The sequence below is a fragment of the Macaca thibetana genome, chromosome 10 (genome assembly GCF_024542745.1).
Source record: "Macaca thibetana thibetana isolate TM-01 chromosome 10, ASM2454274v1, whole genome shotgun sequence".
Classification (NCBI taxonomy): Eukaryota; Metazoa; Chordata; class Mammalia; order Primates; family Cercopithecidae; genus Macaca; species Macaca thibetana.
The window spans coordinates 11,503,881-11,526,888 of NC_065587.1; the positions used below are offsets into that span (position 1 = coordinate 11,503,881).

General features: G+C 51.4%; 1 protein-coding gene across 1 annotated transcript in view; it reads right to left on the bottom strand.

The window, feature by feature from the left end:
• The window catches only part of TAB1 (TGF-beta activated kinase 1 (MAP3K7) binding protein 1), a 38,573-nt gene extending 33,555 nt beyond the window's left edge, over positions 1-5,018 (bottom strand). The window contains exon 1 of the mRNA XM_050806228.1: positions 4,922-5,018. Within this exon, the coding sequence (XP_050662185.1) occupies positions 4,922-4,954 (33 nt within the window). The 5' untranslated portion in view covers positions 4,955-5,018. The remainder of the gene's footprint in view (positions 1-4,921) is intronic.
• Between the last annotated feature and the right edge of the window lie 17,990 nt (positions 5,019-23,008).

Below are 23,008 nucleotides of genomic sequence, written 5' to 3' on the forward strand. Positions count from 1 at the left end.
AGATCTGGCCACTGCACTCCAGCCTGGGCGACAGAGCGAGACTCCGTCTCAAAAAAAAAAAAAAAGAAAGGCAGACTCACATTCTCAGGAAGACGGCTCGGAACAGGGGAGCAACAGACCTTTCTCTCCAAAAAGCTTCCAAGGCCCCAATGCCCCCACCACCTCTAACCTTCCGGATGACCCACTTCTCTGAGACCAGCTCCACTCCTGGCCCCCATTTCTTCCACCAGTTTTCATTGAAGGTTCTCCATGTCGTCATCCTAAAGAGCTCCTCATTCATTCTTAAAGGGGCTAATAATAATTGTGGCCACTTCCAACGTGCTAGGGCAGCAGCTGGGTGTACGCAATGGGTATAGGTGCTGCCCTCATGGACCTTTTTATTTTAGTGGCTATGTATTTATTTTAACATCCTTCAGATAAATTACGCAGCTAGCACCTGTGATTTCAGATATAATTGCTCAGGACATGTCGAAGTTTAAAAAATTGATTTTAAGCTTACTTTCTTTTTTTTTTTTGAAACAGGGTCTTGTTGTGTCACCCAGTCTGGAGTGCAGTGAGGGGATCATAGCCTCACTGCAACCTCAAACTTCTGGGCTCAGGCAATCACCCCATTCAGTCTTCTAAGTACTACAGGCACATACCACCATGCCCCAGTATTTTTTTTTTTAAAGATGGAATCTCACTATGTTACCCAAGCTTATCTGGAACTCCTGGCCTCAAGTGATCCTCCTGCCTCAGCCTCCCAAAGGGCTGGGATTCTGGGCATGAGCCACCATGCCTAGCCTGATTTTCTTTTTTATAATTAAGTAACAGTACAGGCAAAATCAAACTCTTGATTCCCCCTGCCCCAGGGTGCCCCTCTTCCAGGGCTCCCTCACCTAATAAATGGCACCACTGTTGTTTAAACCAAAACCTTAAGAGTCCTTTTTGACTCTTCTTCTTCTGTTATGCACCTCACATTCAATCCATCAGCAAATCACGTCACCTCTTCCTCCAAAACACAACTGGAATCTGACACTTCCCACCATTCCTCTGCCATGCCCATGGCCAAGCCACCTTCTCACACCTGGATGACTCTAGGAGTCTCTTACGAGGTCCCAGGCTTCCACTCTAACCATTCAAACTCAAAAGAAGGATTTTTCGGCAGGGTGCGGTGGCTCATGCCTGTAATCCCAGCACTTTGGGAGGCCGAGGTGGGCGGATCACGAGGTCAGAAGATCAAGACCATCCTGGCTATCACGGTGAAACCCCGTCTGTACTAAAAAAAAAAAAAAAAAAACAGAAAGTTAGCTGGGTGTGGTGGCAGGCGCCTGTAGTCCCAGCTACTCAGGAGGTTGAGGCATAAGAATGGCGTGAATCCAGGAGGCGGAGCTTGCAGGGAGCTGAGATTGCACCACTGCACTACAGCTGGGGCAACAGAGGGAGACTCTGCCACAAAAAAAAAAAAACAAAGAGGGATTTTTCTCCAATCATAAGTCACATCACATCAGGTCCCTAGTCAACCTGCTCCCCAGGAAAGCTTCGCATCACATGAAGAATGGAATCCAGAGGCCACATCAGGACCTGTGAAGCCCAGCATGGCCCCCGGCTTCCTCAGACCTCAGCTACTCCCATGCTCCCCCAAAGCACTCCACCCAGCTGCACCAGCACCCCTGAGGCTACTGAAACAGCAGCCTTTGCATCTCTGCTCCCTTGGGCAGGAACGCTGCCCCCATTTCCCCCTTTTCATCTCATCAAATGTAGAGAAGTCTTCCCTTACCACCCTGTCCAAAATGGCACCCCCAGCATTCTGTGTGTGAATCCAGACTGCTCCTCACAGCACCACCTGATGCTGTAGTGTGGATATTACAATATCACAGATGATCTGTATCTGTTCAGTGCTCACTGTCTGTGCCCTTTACTAGACCATCAGCTCCACAAAGGCGGTGTCTCCTGCACCTGCAGGGTGCCTAGCACATAGTGAGTGCTCAGGGACATTTAAGGGAATGAACAGCAGACATTCACTCATGGCAGCACTGAAGGTAGAAGTTTCTGGTTAGCTGGCAACCAAGCCAGGTTAGTAGTGGAACGTGTCAGTTCCTTTAACACCAACAATACTCCCCAGAGTCCTCTTGGTTTGGAGAAACTAAGGCTCAGGGACATAAAGTGATTTGCCCAAAGCCAGTATGAGACTAATACTGTTTTATCCGGCTGAAAGGTCTAGGTCTTTTTGAACACATCAAGCTTTCCTTAGAACCTCTTTGTGGCCAGGCACAGTGGCTCACACCTGTAATCCTAGCACTTTGGGAGGCCCAAGAGGGCAGATTGCTTGAGCCAGGAGTTCAAGACCAGCCTAGGCAATGTGGTGAAACCGTATCTCTACTAAAAATACAAAAGTTAGCTGGTGTGGTGGTGCACACCTGTAATCCCAGCTACTTGGGAGGCTGAGGCACAAGAATCACTTGAACCCAGGAAGCAGAGGTTGCAGTGAGCCGAGATCACACCACTTCACTCCAGTCTGGCCGACAGAGTGAGATCCTGTCTCCTCCACACCCCCACAAAAAAGTTTTTTGCTTCCAAAGACCTTTTAAGGTACCACAGTGCCTGCGATGATGCTCCACCAAGTGATCTACCAAGTGGTCCCAGTATACCCTTGCAAATGCCATTCCTGCGAACCCCCAGTGACCCAGACAAATTAGGCCACTCTGCAGCCCCTCAATACATAGACTTGTAATACTAATTGTATTTAACTTGTGAAAAGCATAACAAACACATGCACACATATTTAAACACCTGTCCTTAGCCAGATGCGGTGGCTCACACCTGGAATCCCAGCACTTTGGGAGGCCAAGGCAGGAGGATTGCTTGCACCCAGGAGTCTAGACCAGCCTGGGCAACATGGTGAAACGCCATCTCTAGGAAGAAAAACAAAAATAAAAACACACACACATGTCCTCCTGGAATGGCCCTCCTCTCCTCTGCCTGGTAAACTCCTATCATCCTTTAAAGCCTTTAAAATTCTCTGCTGTCCACCCAGGGCTCTTGACACAGGTCTACGACAACACGACAGTGCCCCAGGTATTGTACCAGTGGCATATGCTCCTTCTCCCAAGCTGGTCTGCAAATGCAGTGAGGGTGGGCAACACGCCTCATTCATCTTTGCCCAGCAGCCACAGAGCAGCAGCCCTCACAGGCATCTCTGAATGCAGGTGTCTGAGCTGAGCTGCTCTCCCCAGACTTGAGACAGTGGATGTGACATCAGCAAGCCCTACACATCACCTGGACATCCGTACACCCTGTGAGAAGGGATGTTCTGATCATCATGAGGGTGGAGGGGCCTTCTGAGGACATCCCTGCCATCCCTTTGCCTTGCACCAAGATGCAATGTGTTTAAAGCTAACTATTCTTTCTTTAAAAAAGGCCACCACCACCTGGAGAAACACATTCTGGGGCTAGTAGAGCTGGCCTTCTGACTAATACAATTCCCTTCGGTTCCATCACATCTAGGAAGGGGAGAAGCTGGCAGCCACATGACCCAGGTGTCTGCTCTCTTCTCAGCAAGCCAACTCAGCCTGCACCATTTACCATTTTCCCTCCCAATGTCACAATCCAACTAGCGTTTCCCAAACACTAACTACAGTGGGGACATTTATACAGGGACTTTGTCCTCCGGGAACTTACAAAGCAGAGGGCCAGCTGTCTAAAGTCAATGCCAACTCAGTAACAAGACAGACCTGCCCAGTAGTAATAAAATAAAGGGGCAGCAAAGATGTGGAGGGGAAGACAGCAATCCCCACTGGGGAGGCCTGGGAACTGTGCTGCTGGGAGAATAATTTCAAGGCTCTGCTTCCAGGTTATCCCTGAGCCAATGTCTGCTCACTTCTCTGAAGCCAAGGGCAAGCACTGGACCTGGCTACAAACGTTACTCATCCTTTCACAAGTATTTATTGAGTGCCCAGCACATGGTGGTAGGTATTAGAGACACAGCGGTAAACAAATCACAGGTCCCTGTTTTTAAGTTTACTTTTTCTAGTACAGGAGGCAGACAAGTCCATAGGCAATTCCAACACAGTGCCATGAACAGGGAGGACCCAGGAGGCCGGCACCCTACCCTGGTAGGTCAGAGTCGGCCATGGTGCCAACAAGCGTGTGAATCTATGTTCACATGCGCGTCAGAGGACGGAGGGCCTGGAAGACAGCGCCAAACCCATGAGGGTCCAGACTGGGGATAGGGATGAGTCTGAAGACAATTCTTCCACTCAGCGCTCTCGCCTTAGGAGAAGGAAACTGAGGCTGAGGGAGACACAGTCAGTTAGAGCCAGGACCAGAACCCAGTGACAGTCACCACTGGTCATTCCTTTAGTACAGTCCAGGGATTAAGGAGGTTTCTGGAATCACACTGCCTGATTTTTAATCCTGCCTCGATACTTACCATTTGTGTGGCCTTAGGCAAACGACCACCTCTGTGTCTCAGTCTATCAAAGAGGGATAACAGTAGCACCTATGTCAGGGGGCTGCTACGAAAATGAAACTGACAAATGTAAAGCAATTAACACAACGCCAGGGATGCTGTAAGCGGTACACAGTGGATGCTGCTGTTATCATTGCACGACTGCTCGGTGCCGCAGTGGGCTCGAGACTCGGGTAGCTCTGCTGCCGCGCGCCGTGTTCCTTTCTGGATCCAGCACGCTCCCGCCCTCGACGCCCGGCAGCAGCAGCCCACAGCCCCAATTCCTTTGATCCCGGGGGCCGGGCCCGCCGCGCACACACGCCCCGGCCTCGGGAAAGAGGGGGCTAGCCCGAGGAGAGGAGAAGGAGGCTGACACACCCCACCACGGAGAGGGCGGCTGTCCAAAATCGGAGAAGGAGCCGTTCCTGCACCCGACAGCCCCCCACGCCCAGACTCCCAACCCCAAGCCCGGAGAGCGGGCCAGTTCCTCACACTCTGCAGCAGGCTCCTCCTCTGCGCCGCCATCTTGGAGGAACCCCTGCAGGCGCGCCCGCCTCCCCGCAGAGCAACGAGTGGGGCGGCTAGAGCGGCCCGAAGGAGTCGAGGATGACCGCGCTGCCGGGGAGCATGCGCCTAGCGCCACCCCACGGCCGAAGAGGGATGGGGCCGTAGCGGACCGTGTGCGCAGGCGCGCTCTTGAACGGTTTTTTGTTTTTCCCCGGGGTGGATTGCTCCTCGCTCATCTTTATTTTTTAGTTTTTGAGATAGGGTCTCACTCTGTCACGCAGGCTGGAGTGCAGTGGCGCGATCACAGCTCCCTGCAACCTCTGCCTCCCGGCCTCAAGCGATTCTCCTGCCTCAGCCTCCCGAGTAGCTGAGACTACAGGCATGAGCCACCACGCCCGGATAATTTTGTATTTTTAGTAGAGACGGGGTTTCGCCATGTTGGCCAGGCTGGTCTTGAACTCCTGAGGGTTCTTTGTGAACACAGTTGGGGCGGGGGAGGACAATTCATTAACTCAGCAAATGCTAGGTGACCCCGCCTGGCTCCATAGTGGGTTCTGCAGCAAGAAAGACCGGCCGTCAAAAAGCTAACATTTTATTTTATTTTATTTTATTTTATTTTATTTTATTTTATTTTGTTTTGTTTTGTTTTGTTTTGTTTTGTTTATTTATGAGACGGACGCTTGCTCTGTCGCCCAGGCTGGAATGCAATGGTGTGATCTGGGCTCACTGCAACCTCTGTCTCCTGGGTTCAAGTGATTCTCCTGCCTCAGCCTCCCGAGTAGCTGGGGTTACAGGCACCCGCCACCACCACTGGCTAATCTTTTACATTTTTTGTAGAGACGGGGTACCACTATGTTGGCCAGGCTGGTCTCAAACTCCTGGCCTAAAACGATTCTTCTGCCTGGGCCTCCCAAAGTCCTGGGATTACAAGTGTGAGCCACTCCGCCCAACCTAAAATGTTAATATTTTAATTGGAGAGGACAACATTTAGGTATATAAGACATTCCAAGTGGTAGTAAATGCTAAGAAGTGAAGTTTGTGGATGGTGGCATGGGGGTGAGGTGTTAGCTGGCAACAGGGAAGACCAGGCCAGGGGGATAGGACACCTAGTGCAGAAGTCCCAAGGAAAGGGTGCCTGTGGGTTCAAAAAGCACGCTTGTTGGCTGGGCGCTGTGGCTTATGCCTGTAATCCCAGCACTTTGGGAGGCCGAGGCCGGTAGATCACCTGAGGTCAGGAGTTCGAGATCAGCCTGGCCAACATGGTGAAACCCCATCTCTACTAAAACTACAAAAAATTAGCCAGGCATGGTGGTGCACGCCTGTAATCCCAGCTACTTAGGAGGCTGAAGCAGGAGAATCACTAGAACCTGGGAGGCGGAAGTCACAGTGAGCCGAGATCACTCCACTGTACTCCAGCCTGGGCAACAGAGCGAGACTCTCTGTCTCAAAAAAAAAAAAAAAAAAGCACGCTTGTCACAGGAGCCCAGTGTGGCTTGCACAGAGATGAAGAAGGAGAGAGATGAAGGGGCTGTAGGGACAGGCTCTGACCAAGTGGGCCCCAGTCAGGAGTTTATTCATCTGGAGGACAGAGGGAAGTTGTTGCCTTCTAAGCAAGCCATTGACGGGGTCCCATTGGTAGAGAAATATTTGACTCCCAGGTTCAAGCGATTTTCCTGCCTCAACATCCCAAGTAGCTGGGATTACAGGCATGTGCCACCATGAGTGGCTAATTTTGTATTTTTAGTAGAGATGGGGTTTCTCCATGTTGGTCAGGCTCATCCTGAACTCCCGACCTCAGGTGATCCGCCTGCCTTGCCCTCCCAAAAAGCTGGGATTAGAGGCATGAGCCATCACACCCGGTACCTTCTTGCTTTTTATATAATTAAACAAATGTTCATTTGCAAGCCATCTCTCCCTGACCCCCACCTTTTTTTTTTAAAAAAAAAAAGCAGGATTGGCCGGTCACGGTGGCTCAAGCCTGTAATCCCAGCACTTTGGGAGCCCGAGACGGGCGGATCACGAGATCAGGAGATGAGACCATCCTGGCTAACACGGTGAAACCCCGTCTCTACTAAAAAATACAAAAAACTAGCCGGGCGAGGTGGCGGGCGCCTGTAGTCCCAGCTACTCTCGGGAGGCTGAGGCAGGAGAATGGCGTAAACCTGGGAGGCGGAGCTTGCAGTGAGCCGAGATCTGGCCACTGCACTCCAGCCTGGGCAACAGAGCGAGATTCCGTCTCAAAAAAAAAAAAAAAAAAAAAGCAGGATCTCACTATGTCGTGTCGTCCAGGCTGGAATGTGGTGGCACAATCATGGCTCATGGCAGCCTCAAGCTTCTGGGCTCAAGTGATTCTCCCACCTCAGCTTCCCAGGTAGCTGCGACTACAGCATGTGCCACTGCACCCAGCTAATTTTTGTATTTTTGTAGAGACAGGCTATCACCATGTTGCCCAGGCTGGTGTCAAACACCTGAGCTCAAAAGATCCTCCCAGGCTGAGCGTGGTGGCTCATGCCTGTAATCCCAGCACTTTGGGAGGTCGAGGTGGGCAGATCACGAGGTCAGGAGATCAAGACCATCCTGGCCAACATGGTGAAACCCCATCTCCACTAAAAATACAAAAAATTAGCCGGGCATGGTGGCATGTGCCTATAGTCTCAGCTACTTGGGAGGCTGAGGCAGGAGAGTCGCTTGAACCCGGGAGGCGGAGGTTGCAGTGAGCCAAGATCATGCCACCGTACTCCAGCCTGGGCGACAGAGTGAGATTCTTTCTCAAAAAAAAAAAAAAAAAAAATTAGATGGGCGTGGCAGTGTGTGGTTGTAATCCCAGCTACTCCGGAGGCTGAGGCAGGAGAACTGCTTGAACCCGGGAGGCGGAGGTTGCAGTGAGCTGATATCACGCCACTGCACAACAGAGTGAGACTCCGTTTAAAAAAAAAAAAAAAAAAAATTCTCCCTGCTTGGCCTCCCAAAGTGCTGGGATTACAGGCGTGGGCCACCACACCCGGCCATTACTATCTTTGTTTTTAAAACCCCTACCTCCCAGGGATGTTACAAGGATTAAATAAAGTAACATCTTCCAAGCCTTTAGCACAGGAACAGAATCTGCTCCAAATATGTGGCTTCTCTTCTCTTCCCGAGACCCGTTTCCCCACGCTCATGCCATATGCTTCTACCATTTCACCTTGTGATGCTGTCAACAGTTCCAAAAACACAGAAGGTGCTTCCGAAGGCTGCGCCATTGGGTGCCCCAACTGCTTTTCGGCCAGTAATCACCTTCACCAAGATATCATTGCTCATCCGGGCCTGGGACAAACTGAGTGGAGCCAGAAGCCCAAGAGAGGGGGCAGTTAATTCTGCTGACGGGGGTGGTCAGGGAAGACTTCACAGGGGAGGTGACCTTCCAGCTGGGTCTAGGAGGGCAGAGGGATCGAGCGGGCAGAGAAGATAGGAAGGGCATCTCAGGCCAAGGGATCACGTGGTCAAAGTGAAGGGGGATCTGGCAAAGCAGAAATAGATTGTGGCCGAAGCTGAGGAGGACAAATCAGGGAGGGATATGGGTGCACCAGAAGCAACTGGCTTTATCTTGTAATGGTAGGGATTCATTTAAGTGGGAGAGTCACATGATCATATTCGTGTTTCAGAGAGATCCCAATGAGTCAGAAAGGAGGCAGGGAGACCAGTATTAGGAGCCTGCTGGGATAACCCAGAGAGAAGGAGGTGGCCTGGACCAGGGTGGTGGCCATGAGGATAAAAGAAATGGACAGTTTTCAAAACTATCCAAATAGGTCAAGTAGAAAGACTCTGGCAGTTGATTGGAAGCTGAAGAAAGGGGAGTGGAGGATGACTCCCAGGTTCCTGGCGCAGGCCATTGGCCCAGTGGTGGAGGATCTGCTGAGACAGGGCCACTAGAGGAGGGACAGGTCTGGGCCTGGCAGGTAGACAGAGCGCGGGGGGTGCAGAGGGGACGCTGAAACATTCACAGTGTGCAAAGCAGCATGTTACTCTAGGCATTTGAGGCATCTGCTGTGGAAGGGGAGAACGAAGGCAGTGACAGAAGGGATGGTTTAAGAAATATTTAGGATGTTAAGTCAATAAGATCTGGCGTATGCTTGGGTTTTTGAAAAGAGGGACAAATCTGGGATAATACCCAGAGGGGTGACTGGGAGATGATGGTGCCTTTTACTTAGATGATGAGCACAGAGAAAGGAGGAGATTTGGTGGGAAGATTCATGCATTAATTTGACAGTCCTCAATAGAGCACTTAGTACATCCCAGGTAAGCAGTGACAAGAGCACTGCCCTTATGAGACTTCCACATTTGGTGAGGAGAGATAGGTAATAAGTAAGTATGTCAGGTGATGACAAGTGCTATGGAGGAAAACAAAGTGGAGGTGGGCTGCCTTTTTTTTTTTTTTTGAGATGGAGTCTTGCTCTTGTCGCCCAGGCTGGAGTGCAATGGCACGATCTCAGCTCACCACAACCTCCACCTCCTGGGTTCAAGTCAGTCTCCTGCCTCAGCCTCCGAAGTTGCTAGGATTACATGCACACAAACCACGCCCGGCTAATTTTTTTTTTTTTTTTTTTTTGAGACGGAGTCTCACTCTGTCACCCAGGCTGGAGTGCAGTGACGCAACCACAACTCACTGAAGCCTCGACCTCCCAGGCTCAGGTGATTCTCCCACTTCAGTCTCCCGAGTAGCTGGGACTACAGGTGTGCCACCACACCTGGCTAATTTTCCATTTTGGTTTTTGTAGAGGCAGGGTTTTGCCATGTTGCCTAGGCTGGTCTCAAACTCTTGGGCTCAACTGATCTGACCGCCTCAGCCTCCCAAAGCGCTAGGATTACAAATATGAGCCACTTGGCCGGGGGTGGTGGCTCATACCTGTAATCCCAGCCTTTGGGAGGCCGAGACGGGCGAATCACGAGGTCAGGAGATGGAGACCATCCTGGCTAACAGCCAAACACTGTCTCTACTAAAAAATACAAAAAATTAGCCGAGCGTGGTGACGGATGCCTGTAGTCCCAGCTACTCGGGAGGCTGAGGCAGGAGAATGGTGTGAACCCAGGAGATGGAGTTTGCAGCGAACCGAGATCCTGCCACTGCACTCCAGCCTGGGCGACAGAGCGAGACTCTGTCTCAAAACAAAAACACATATGAGCCACTGTGCCTGGTCAGGGGTGCCTTTTTAAAAGGCATGACCAGGGAGGAACCCATTGCAAAGGTTTCAGATCTCCCCCAGAGATCTGGGGTGGAGCAGGGAGAGCATTTCAGGCAGAGGTGACAGCAAGTACAAAGCCCCTGAGGCAGGAATGTACTAGGTGTGTTCTAGGAACAGCAAGGAGGCCAGCGTGGCTGAAGCACGGGGCAGGGTGGCAAGCTATGGGATGAGAGAAGTAGCAAGGCAGATCCCTGGGGTCCTCACGGGAGATGTCAACTAGATATCTCAGAGTAAAGGCAGTTGGATATACAAGTAGCTGACCTGGGGGGTGTACACTTGAGAACGGTCAGAATACAGCGGATATTTAAAGCTGTAAGGCCAGATGGGCCACCAAGGAAGCAAGTGTGGACAGAGGATGAACCTCGGAGTCCTCCACATTGACACTGAGGGCACAATCCCTGCTACTGTTCAATCGATGAAACTTTTTTTTTTTTTTTTTGAGACAGGGTCTCACTCTGTCACCTAGGCTGGAGTGCAGCGCTGTGATCTCGGCTTCCTGCAAGCTCCGCCTCCCAAGTTCAAGTGATCTGCCCACCTCAGCCTCCCAAAGTGCTGGGATTACAGAAGTGAGGCATCCTGTCCAGCGATGTAACTTTTGAAAACCCTTGAGGAAAAACGCATTCAATTTTGCATGAGATCTCTCACACATTTGAAGTCACATTTCTAGGTCACATAATTGGGACAGGGTTTGGGAAGACCCCAGCGCTGGATAAGCACAGACAACAGATGGGTAACCAAAGCCGAAGCCTTTGCTGATCCAGAAGCATGCACAGCTGGGGGAATTTTCACATCAAAAACAGGCTTTAAGGATATGTGAGTGACTGCAAATGTATAAAAATAGTTTAACAAAAGAGAGCAAAGAGGCTTAAGACCATGGGTTTTAAAGCTGGACACACTACTGGTCAAGTCAGGCCCTGCACAGGTATAACTGTGCTGGGTCACTTCTCCTCTCTGGCCCAGCTCCTCATCTGTACAATGGGAGCATCTTAGTGCCCCTATCACAGGTGTTGAAAGAAGTGAACAAGGCCGGGCACGGTGACTCATGCCTGTCATCCCAGCACTTTGGGAGGCCAAGGAGGACAGATCACCTGAGGTCAGGAGTTTGAAACCAGCCTGGCCAACATGGCAAAACCCTGTCTCTACCAAAAATACAAAAATTAGCTGGGCGTGGTGGCACACGCCTGTAATCCCAGCTACTCGGGAGGCTGAGGCAGGAGAATTGTTTGAACCTGGGAGGTGGAGGTTGCAGTGAGCTGAGACTGCGCTACTGCACTCCAGCCTGGATTGCGCCATTGTACTCCAGCCTGGGTGACAGAGTGAGACTCTGTCTCAAAAAACAATAACAAAAAAAAAAAAAAAAAAAAAAGAGAAAGAAAAGGAAAAAGAAAAGAAGTCAACTAGACAATGCTTTACAAAGTATACAGCATAGCTCGGGCCCATAGTCAAGTGTAGCTATCTAATTGACAAGGAGACTAAAAGGAGAAGAAAAAAGAGTCAGAATAAAATAAAGGGAGATAGAGAGGGGCCAGAATTAGTGTGCTGAGCAGGACTGCACTCATGGACGTGGGACCCGTGCAGTCACACAGCGCCCTGCTCTCAGAATAGGCCTAGCATTTGTTTGAATGCTCTGCATTAATTTCTGTTTGAATTTCGCCACCTTGAAATTCTTTGTCATTTTATATTTGAACTTGTGTTTTATAAAGGAAGTCCAGTGAGACAAAGAAGCATATGTGCCAGCAGGCTCAGACCAGCAAGGATGACAGGCGGTGGGCAGCAGAGTTGCCTAGCAATTGGCCTGGCCACCCTGTGTGCACCCAAATGGCTGGACAGTTTGCGACACTGTGGGGCTGTGTGGGGACAGCGGGGGCCAGGATCTGTGCCCAGATTGGTGGCAGCAGCAGAAGAAACTGGTGGGGGTGTCACGGCTCCATGCCATCACGGGCTCCGTGGTAGAAGAAGAGATTCCACATGGAACAGCCCGTGCCTGTAACATCTGCACAAATATAGCTCACAGCCTAAATGCTGGGACAAGTACTGCCAGCAGTCAGGCAGTAAACCTTGTCAGTAAGTTATTACAACATGGACACATACACATGGACGTTGTATTAAAGCATGTCAGGGAGCTGTTAGGATTCTTCAAAGAGTTTAGAATTTTTGGTTTTCGCCCTGGCATCCGTGGGGATGCTAGCAAAAAAAAAAAAAAAAAGAATATCTGGTTTTGAAAATTGCTGCAGGCCAGGCACAGTGGCTCATGCCTGCAATCCCAGTACTTGGGAGGCTGAGAGACGAGAGTTGCTTAAACCTGGGAAGTGGAGGTTACATGGAGGCGAGATCACACTTCACTTTAGCTTGGACAACAGAGCAAGATTCAGTCTCAACAAACAAACAAACAAAGACAAACAAACAAAAAAGCCTGCTGCAATATTGCAAATATCCAGTCTTATAAATAGAAATTAAATGTATAGATATCATATTCTACAGAAAATAATTCTATTTTATGTGAAGCTTACTCTAAAGACAGTTTTAAAACTAAGTTTTCCTTTTAATCAAAGACCCAGCAATCAAATGTATAAACAGATCATTAAAAGTATATAGAAATTGGCCGGGCGTGGTGGCTCAAGCCTGTAATCCCAGCACTTTGGGAGGCCGAGATGGGCGGATCACGAGGTCAGGAGATCGAGACCATCCTGGCTAACACGGTGAAACCCTGTCTCTACTAAAAAATACAAAAAAAAAACTAGCCGGGCGAGGTGGCGGGCGCCTGTAGTCCCAGCTACTCGGGAGGCTGAGGCAGGAGAATGGCGGGAACCCGGGAGGCGGAGCTTGCAGTGAGCTGAGATCCGGCCACTGCACTACAGCCTGGGCGACAGAGCGAGACTCTGTCTCAAAAAAAAAAAAAAAAAAAAGTATATAGAAATCATGAAGTAACTTTCAGTTTCTTGTACAACCTTCACAAGTTATAGAAAATGTCAAAGAAAACATTAAAACATCGTTCTATAAGTTTACATTTAAAATTAAATCAGACACATATGAAACTGATTTATATGAACAGTTAAATCTTTTTTTTTTTTTTTTTTTTAAACAGAGTCTCACTCTGTCGCCCAGGCTGGAGTGCAGTGGCACAATCTTGGCTTACTGCAACCTCTGCCTCCTCGGTTCAAGCCATTCTCCTGCCTCAGTCTCCTGAGTAGCTGGGATCACAGGTGCGCACCACCATGGCTGGGTAATTTTTGTATTTTTAGCAGAGATGGGGTTTCACCTTGTTGGCCAGGCTGATCTGGAACTCCTGGTCTCAGGTGATCCGCCTGCCCCAGTTTCCTAAAGTGCTGGGATTACAGGTGTGAGCCACCGTGCCTGGCCAATATGAAGAGTTAAATATTTTTTTAAAATTCTTTAAAATCATGAATTTCTTCTACTGTGACAGCATATAAAATACTCTCAGCAGCTACAGCAACAATTGCCTTGGCAGAAGGAGCCTTCCCAAAATAAAAAGTATAAAAAATTATTTGCAATCTTGCCTTTGCCAAAAGTGGCTGTTGTAGCTTTCAGTGGAAAATGAAGTTGTCCTAAGTATAAATTTCAATAACCTAATAAATGAACTCACAAAAAGAATGAGCCAAAAAAATCATATGACCAATCAAGAAATCATATTAGTAAGGCATTATTTTTTGTGTTATATAAAATGACACCAAAATATTATTATTATTATTATTTATATATATATATTTTGAGACGGAGTCTCGCCCTGTCACCCAGGCTGGAGTGCAATGGTGTGATCTTGGCTCACTGCAACCTCCACCTCCCTGGTTCAAGCAATTCTCCTGCCTCAGCCTGCCAAGTAGCTGGGATTACAGGCGCACGCCACCAAGCTCAGCTAAATTTTTTTTTGTATTTTTAGTAGAGAGGAGGTTTCACCATGTTGGCCAGGCTGGTCTCGAACTCCTGACCTCAGGCAATCCGCCCATCTCGGCCTCCCAAAGTGCTGGGATTACAGGCATGAGCCACCATGCCCAGCCTAGTATTATTATTTGAGTGGGAGTCTCGCTTTTGTCGCCCAAGCTGGAGTGCAATGGCAAGATCTCGGTTTCACTGCAACCTCCGCACCCGGGGTCTAAGCAATTCTCCTGCCTCAGCCTCCCAAGTAGCTGGAATTACAGGCATGTGCCACCATGCCCTGCTAAATTTTTTTTTTTTTTTTTTTTAGTAGAGATGGATTTGTGTCATGTTGGCCAGGCTTGTCTCAAACTCTGGGTCTCAAGTGATCTGCCCTCCTCAGTCTCCCAGAGTGCTGGGATTACAGGCAAGAGCCACTGCACACGGTCAAAAATTGCACTGTGTTTTTTTTTGAGATGGAGTCTCGCTCTGTCGCCCAGGCTGGAGTGCAGTGGTGTGATCTCGGCTCACTGCAAGCTCTGCCTCCCAGGTTCACACCATTCTCCTGCCTCAGCCTCCCGAGTAGCTGAGACTACAGGCGCCGGCCACCACGCCCGGCTAACTTTTCGTATTTTTTTTTTTTTTTAGGCGGAGTCTCGCTCTGTTGCCCAGGCTGGAGTGCAGTGGCCGGATCTCAGCTCACTTCAAGCTCCGCCTCCCGGGTTTAGGCCATTCTCCTGCCTTAGCCTCCCGAGTAGCTGGGACTACAGGCGCCCGCCACCTCGCCCAGCTAGTTTTTTGTATTTTTTAGTAGAGATGGGGTTTCACTGTGTTAGCCAGGATGGTCTCAATCTCCTGACCTCGTGATTCGCCCGTCTCGGCCTCCCAAAGTGCTGGGATTACAGGCTTGAGCCACCGCGCCCGGCCGTATTTTTTTTATATATATATATTAGAGATGGGATTTCATCGTGTTAGCCAGGACGGTCTCGATCTCCTGACCTCGTGATCTGCCCGCCTCGGCCTCCCAAAGTGCTGGGATTACAGGTGTGACCCACTGCACACGACCAAATTGCACTATTTTTTAATATTGCTTTTTGAACAAGAGGCCCTGAACTTTCATTTTGTACTGGGTCCTGCAAATCATGCAGCAGCCCTGATTCTGAAACCTAGTATTTCTTTGAAATAGTTTTCATATTTCTCCAAATTGTCCTGAGTTAGTTAAAACCCTTTCAGGGTTTAATGACTTCCCTTAAGTCCAATGAAGGCCATTCCATTACATTATAACTTTTTTTTTTTTTTTGAAAAAGGGTCTCAGTCTGTCACCCAGGCTGGATTGCAGTGGTGGTGATCACGGCTCACTGCACCCTCGACTTCTTGGAGATCTTGTCCACTCAGCCTCCCAAGTAGCTGGGACCACAGGTTCAGGCCACCACACCTGGTCAATTTTTGTATTTTTAGTAAAGACATTGTTCTCAAACTTCTAGCCTCATGTGATCCACCCACTTTGGCCTCCCAAAGTGCTGGGATTACAGGTGTGAGCCACCGCGCCCAGCCCTAACTTATTTATTAATTTATTTTTAGATGGAGTCTTGCTCCAGGCTGAGAGAGTGCTCAGCCTGTCGCCCAGGCTGGAGTGCAGTGGCACCCTCTCTGCTCACTGCAACCTCTGCCTCCTGGGTTCAAGCGATTCTCCTGCCTCAGACTCCCAAGTAGCTGGGATTACAGGTGCCTGACACCATGCCCGGCTAATTTTTGTATTTTTAGTAGAGATGCTGTTCTTGAGCTTTGGACTCTCAAAGTGTTGGGATTACAAGCATGAGCCACTGTGCCCGGCCCTAACTTCTCTCCCTCTCTTTTTTTTTTTTTTTTTGAGATGTAGTCTCTCTCTGTCGCCCAGGCTGGAGTGCAGTGGTGTTGGATCTCTGCTCACTGCAACCTCCGCCTCCCGGGTTCAAGCAATTATCCTACCTCAGACTCGTTAGTAGCTGGGATTACAGGCGCCTGCTACCATGCCCGGCTAATTTTTGTATTTTTAGTAGAGTCGGGGTTTTACCATATTGGCCAGGCTGGTGTTGAACTCCTGACCTCAGGTGATCCGCCCACCTAGGCTCCCAAAGTGCTGGGATTACAGGCGTGAGCCGCAGTGCCTGGCCCCAACTTCTTAAGGACCACATCGCAGCGTGGAGCGGGTCGCTGACATGCTCCACGGGACCGACTCCCCAGTACATCCCCCATCCCTTTTGAGGAGCTGTTCTCTCCACCTGGGAGTCGTTCTTCAGCGTCGACAGGCGGCAAGTGTGTGTCCTTCGGATGAGTTTCGGTGTTTGGGGTCTCTGGGCAGGGGAGGCACGTGTCGGGCCTTTGGTGCCGCAGAGTGGATCGAACACCTGAACCGCAACGGGAAGTGGACAGGGAGGCGGGCGTGGCCGGTAAGGGATGACAGCTACTCCGCACACGCGGCCTGCCCTCTGCGGACCACAATGACGTTTCGCCTCCTTGAGGACTGGGGAAGGGGGGGTCATCAGGTGAGAGGGGTCAAGCAGGGCGGGCGGCCTGACCAGCCCCAGCAGCCCGGCTTGGAACCCGACACCGCTGTCCCCCAAGGGTCGGCTCCTCTCGCTGGGCAGCGGCCTCAGGGTCGGCCTTCAGCGTCGCTCGGGCTCATCGGGTTGCAGGCAGCCACAGCCCTCCGGCCCTCCTAAAGGGGGGCCTCCTGGGTGTCCTTGAACGGACCCCGGAATCCCTCACCCACCCCGCCGCGCTCCTTCCCTCGGAACCCGCTGCTCCTCGGACCTCCTGCTGACTCCGCCCACCCCCATGACCACAATCCGATTGGCTTAGCATCTCTCTCTCCCGCCCCTCTCCAGGCCGCGGCAGAGCCAGTACCTTGACCGACGGGCCATGTCGAGGCCACGCCCACTTGCTCCTCCCACCGGGCCTGGGCTCCAGAGCCTTTTCTCGTGGGAATTTTTTTTTTTTTTTTTTTTTTTTTTTTTTTTTTTTTTTTTTTTTTTTTTTTTTTTTTGAGACAGAGCCTCGCTCTGTCGCAGGCTGGAGTGCAGTGGCGCGATCTCGGCTCACCGCAACCTCTTCCCCCTGGGTTCAAGCGATTCTTCTGTCTCGGCCTCCCGAGTACCTGGGACTCTAGTCGCCCACCACCACACCTAGCTAATTTTTTTTGAGACAGTTTCGCCCTTGTTGCCCAGCCTGGAGTGCAATGGCGCCATCTCGGCTCACCGCAACCTCCACCTCCTGGGTTCAAGCTATTCTCCTGCCTCAGCCTCCCGAGTAGCTGGGATTACAGGCATGCACCACCACGCCCGGGTAATTTTTGTATTTTTAGTAAAGACAGGGTTTCTCCATGTTGGTCAGGCTGGTCTCGAACTCCCGACTTCAGGTGATTCGCCCGCCTTGGCCTTCCAAAGTATTAAGATTATGGGCCTGAGCCACTGCACCTGGCCTCGGTTCATTTGCAGATTTGTGCCTTCATCAAATACATCTGGACTTCTCCATTCTCCCACAGTCATGGTGACCTTTCTGTCTCTTGACTGCCATCTGACCAGCAGAGTGGCCATTTGAGAGCATGCACTGTTGTGGTCACCCACCCTTCGTGGCTTTACAGAGGCCTCCAGGCCCTACACTGTGGGATCCATGAGTACCTTCTGGCCTGTCCTTCCTCATTCGCCTCTCCCTTCTGTGCGTGCACTGCGCCTGCCTTCCACCACTTCCAAGCTCTTTCTCAGCCGAGGACCCCTGAGTCCCAGGTCCTACCTGCAGAACTCACCAGCTTCGATAACTCACCAGCCTGCCTGCTCACCTCCAACCACTGCTCATGGAGAGCGCTCCAGTCGAGGGTCACCTGCCCGACTGGTGATGGTCGATTTAGTAGGGGTGGTCTAAATTGCATCTCATAATCTCTCCAATCCACTCCAGCACTTAGCACAATTGATATTCTTGCTTGCATGTTTAGTTGACACCATTTGGTGTCATCCTTTGGTGTTGGACTCACAGCGCCTAGCAAGTTTCTGGTACTTTACAGGCTCCGGGTAAATTTTTTGCCAGCTCAGGGCCACTAAATTTAATTTTTTTTTTTTTTTTTTTTGAGATGGAGTCTTACTCTGTCGCTAGGCTGGAGTGCAGTGGTGTGATCTTGGCTCACTGTAACCTCTGCCTCTCGAGTTCAAGTGATTCTCCTGCCTCAGCCTCTCCTGAGTAACTGGGACTAGAGGTGCTGGCCACCATACCTAGCTAATTTTTTTTTTTTTTTTTTCGAGATAGAGTTTCGCTCTTGTTGCCCAGGCCTGCAGTGCAATGGCATGATCTCGGCTCACCACAACCTCCGCCTCCTGGGTTCAAGCAATTCTCCCGGCTCAGTCTCCCGAGTAGCTGGGATCACAGGCGCGTGCCACACGCCCGGCTAATTTTGTATTTTTAGTAGAGACAAGGTTTTACCATGTTGGCCAGGATGGTCTCAATCTCTTGATCTCGTGATCCACCCACCTCAGCTGCCCAAAGTGCTGGGATTACATGCATGAGCCACTGTGCCCAGGTTAATTTTTTGTTTTGTTTTGTTTAGACATGGGGTCTCACTATGTTGACCAGGCTAGTCTTGAACTCCTAGGCTCAAGCAACCCTCCCACCTTGGCCTCCCAAAGTGCTGGGATTACAGGTGTGAGTCATGACAGCCAACCGAAGGCCAGTAAATTTAAAAACCATGTCTTGTAAAACATGTGTATGTAAAAGTATGGAAATGGTCTGGAAGGAATGAGGCCAAGCACCTAATCCTGTTTACTCCTGGGGGGTTCGGGAAGGAACCAGGATAGGAAATGGTGATGGGGCATGTATGTGGACATGTGCACACTTAAGGTTGCAAGCTCTGCCTCCTGGGTTCACACCATTCTCCTGTCTCAGCCTCCCAAGTAGCTGGGACTACAGGCGCCCGCCACCACGCCCAGCTAATTTTTTGTGTATTTTTGGTATTTTCAGTAGAGATGGGGTTTCACCGTGTTAGCCAGGATAGTCTCGATCTCCTGACCTTGTGATCCACCCGCCTCGGCCTCCCAAAGTGCTGGGATTACAGGCGTGAGCCACCGCGCCCGGCCTCCTTTTTTTTTTTTTTTTTTAAGACGGATTTTTGCTCTTGATGCCCAGGCTGGAGTGCAATGGCGCGATCTCAGCTCACTGCAACCTCTGCCTCCCAGGTTCAAGTGATTCTCCTTCCTCAGCCTCCCAAGTAGCTGGGATTACAGGCATCTGCCACCAACGCCCGGCTAATTTTTTTTTTTTTTTTTTTGTATTTTTAGTAGAGACAGGTTTTCACCATGTCGGTCAGGCTGGTCTCGAACTCCTAACCTCAGGTGATCCACCTGGGTTAGGAGTTCCCTGGGCCTCCCAAAGTGTTGGGATTACAGGCATGAGCCACAGTGCCTGGCCAATTCTACTTTTTAAAAAGATAATATATTCATAGGTTCATTGTGTAATGAAAAATTAACAAACAATAATAACCAAGTAAGACATGGCCTGTCTGGGGAGACAAATGGGATGGACCATCCAAGCCAAACGCAGAATGAAGAACAAAGAAACACGGTGACACGCTGGCAATCGCTGGTGGGTTCTGAGTCTTCACTTTATTATTATGTCACCAGAAGTCACCACCTTCACTTGGTTCACCACAGATGGATGGATGTCATAAAGGAGGGTGCCACAGGGCCACTGGATTCACTCGAGACTTAACCAGGTGGTGGGGGGCCTAGAGTGGGGGCCCAGGATGGGGACCGCCCTTCACCGCACACACACGCACACACACACACAGATATATTTGTGGAGCCTTATATTATACATCTTATATATAGAAAATATATATATTTATACTATACACAGGCAGTAACGCTGCGGGAGGGGCCAGGGCACCGACAAGGGCTGTGCGTACCAGGGCATGGGGAGTGTCAGGTCAAGTGCATCGCTGGGAGGCAGCTGGCCCAGTCCCTTCTCCCATAAACTCCTGGGAGGGGCATTCCCCCTTTCGTGCTCCTTAGAGAATCAGAGGGGTCTTGGGCCAAGGTTAGGGGTCCCCCAGGGCTAACAGGCAGGGGCTCTTGGTTACATGGGGAAACCTGGGATCCCCGAGGCTTCAAAGATCAAGAATCATCAGGGAAGGATGGAGTGAGGAACTAACGTCAGTCCCCTGGGAATTAGCCCCTCAACTGCGACACCCCCAGGTGGATCAGGAGCTGTGCAGGCAGGACAGTCTGTGCCTGCCCAGGATGAGCCAACTCAGAAGGCAGAAGACCTGGCTCCTGAACCTCTCTCTCTCTGCGTGCTTGACCTTGGACAAGTCGCTGTCTCCCTATCCCAGAATCTGCCAACTCTAAGGGTCCTTGCAACTCTACACTTATGCGAAATCTTTTTTTCCTGGGCCCTCTCTTGTGCTTGATGGGGAGGAGGGAGCCACCCTGCAGGGTCCAGCTGCAGAAGGGCCCTTCTCCAAGGAAAGCTTTGGGAGCAAGGGAGAAGCAGGGGAGGGCAGCTGGGAAGAAAAGGGATACCAGACAGAGTTGGGCCTGGGGTCCCCCAGGGGCTGTCCTCTGCCAACAGAAGGAGCGAGCTTCCCCATGAACCTTCCAGGGCAGAGTCAGGAGCCCTGGGTCCCATCCAGATCCCACCCTCCGTCTCTCACCCTCTCTCATCTCCATCCTGGGCAGGTCCCTGCCAGAGTCCAGCCTGATGGGGAAGATCATGCCTGGGAGTGCTTCTGGGCTGAACTCGGGAAGAGTGAGGGATTCTTCGTGAGATGACTCAGCAACCCCCATTCTTGGCAGGAGTCTTGACAACTTTCCCCGCCTAGGGTGGCAGGCAGGGCCTGTAACAAACACCCAGGATGGAGTTAAGCTTACCTGGTACCCTGCCCTCCAGCTAAGGATCACCAGCAGCTGGCTGGCACCCAAGGAGAAACAGATGGGCAGCACCCTGAGGTCTCCTAGTGCCCATCAGCAGGGGAGGGTCAGAACATCTCACAGCGTCTTGTGGTGGGCACAGAACTTCACTCTGCCATAAACACTCCTGCACTCACTCACACCCTCGCCTATGGCCTGGTGTAGGTTTCACTCTTTAGGCCAGCAGATAACCTGCCCCCATGCTTGTCCCATTTGGGCCACCTGGCGGGGGTGGGACTGTGGACAGAGCCCCTTCCCCAGATTAGAAAATGAAGTCAGCAACAACTAGCTGTCACTCAGCTGCCTGGGGTCCTCTCCATCACTGCTGTCCCTTGGGAGGACTTGGACAGACCTGAGTTTAGATCTGTGTTCCACTGCCAACTCGCCTATACTTGCCGAGCCTCAGTTTCCCTTCTGTTAAATGGGGACAATGGTACTACTTCTCTGCTTAGGACTTCCTCCTCTTTCCCTTAACTCTGGCCAGGCTTTAGGGCCATTGAAGCAGGGACCACCCATGCCCTTGGTATCGCCAGCGCAGGGGCTGGATAACTGCTGAATGAGTAAGCAGGTGAGGGATCGCCTGCCTCTTAGGATTCTTGGATCGGGGATGGGGGGATGGTGGTGGAAACACCCAGCTCCGGGCCCATCCACCACCTGCTCTACTCTGCTCCCTGAGGGGTGGGCCAGTGGACACTGGGTGGACAGGGGGACGGGCCCCCAGTGCTCTCCTACACCTCCCTGTCTCTTACAGCTCAGTGAAGAGCCCACCTTGTGCAAGAATCAACCTGTCCCCACTCAGAAGAGATTATGACCTCCTCAGACCCCACAGACCTTTTTGTGCCTTTGGGTCACCTGCCACCCTCTCCCCCACAGCCCGTGGTCTTCCCTGGGCCTCCCATGCCTCAGGGGCTCTTGCCTGTGTCATCCTGGGGGCAGTGTCTCCCCACAGCTGCAGCCCAGGAGCTGACTTGCCTGATTCTAAAACCACTGTCCTTGCTGCTCTGCCTCCCATAGGGAGGCTGGCTCTGCAGTGGGCCTTCTGGAAGGCCAAGGAAACACCTCTCATGCCCTTGGCTGCTACAGCCCCCGAACCCTGACTGACCCCAGATGAGAGGAGAGGTGACATAGCATCCCAGATCAGTTCTGTTTCCTGGGAGGTCACAAGGGCAGGGAATCGAGGCACCTGCTGGGCAGCTGGGGCCAAGAAACCCGGGCGTTTGGCCCAGCTTTGCCACTCACTCACCGTGACCTTGGGCCAGTCACACCCTGATCTGTGCCTTGTTGACCACCCAGCCCTAGGTGAGGGCTTAGTGAGCCCTCCTAGAGGCAAGGACAGCGATCAGTCCTCTGAGAGACCACGAAGGGGTTTGCTGGAGGCCCCTGGAACAAGCGTCTGTGGGACATGCAGGGCACAGAGCAGCACCTGGGGCGAGCCCTCTCGGAAGAGGCCAAGGGCCAGGGGTAGTACCGGGGGTATGTGGGCGGAGGGACCTGGAGGTGGGGCTGTCCCCAGGGGAGGAGGAACAGCTGGGGCAGAGCGGGCCCTTGACTTGCAGCAGAATCAGGGTGTCTCAAGGGGCTGAGGGCCCCAAGGCCTCCCAGAATGACAGCAACACTGAGCAGGGAAGCCCCAAGCGTGGGGATGGGGGGAGGTGGGTGGCCAGGGAAGAGCACGTGGTCTGCAGTTGGACAGCCTGGGCTTGGCCCCACCTCTATCACTAGCTGCCTGAGTGACTCTGGGCAAGTAATCTTGACCTCTCCAGACTTCAGTTTCCTCAACCATAAAATGGAGACAGCCCTGACACTCTTAGCAGGACTGCCAGAGCAGGGTGACAGCCCCCAGTGTCCTGTGGGTGTTCACACTCACCCTGTGACCAAGCCACAATGTAGCCACACTTCCCAGCATTATCTGGGTCTGTCTTTCCCACCATTCTGGCCTCTGGTACCACCAGGGCTTCCTCCACTAGCTCACTGCTCCCCTTTCCAGAGGCCGTTGTGGCCAATTTCGCCACCCATGCCCAGCACAGGCCGGATGCTCAGCAGGTGCT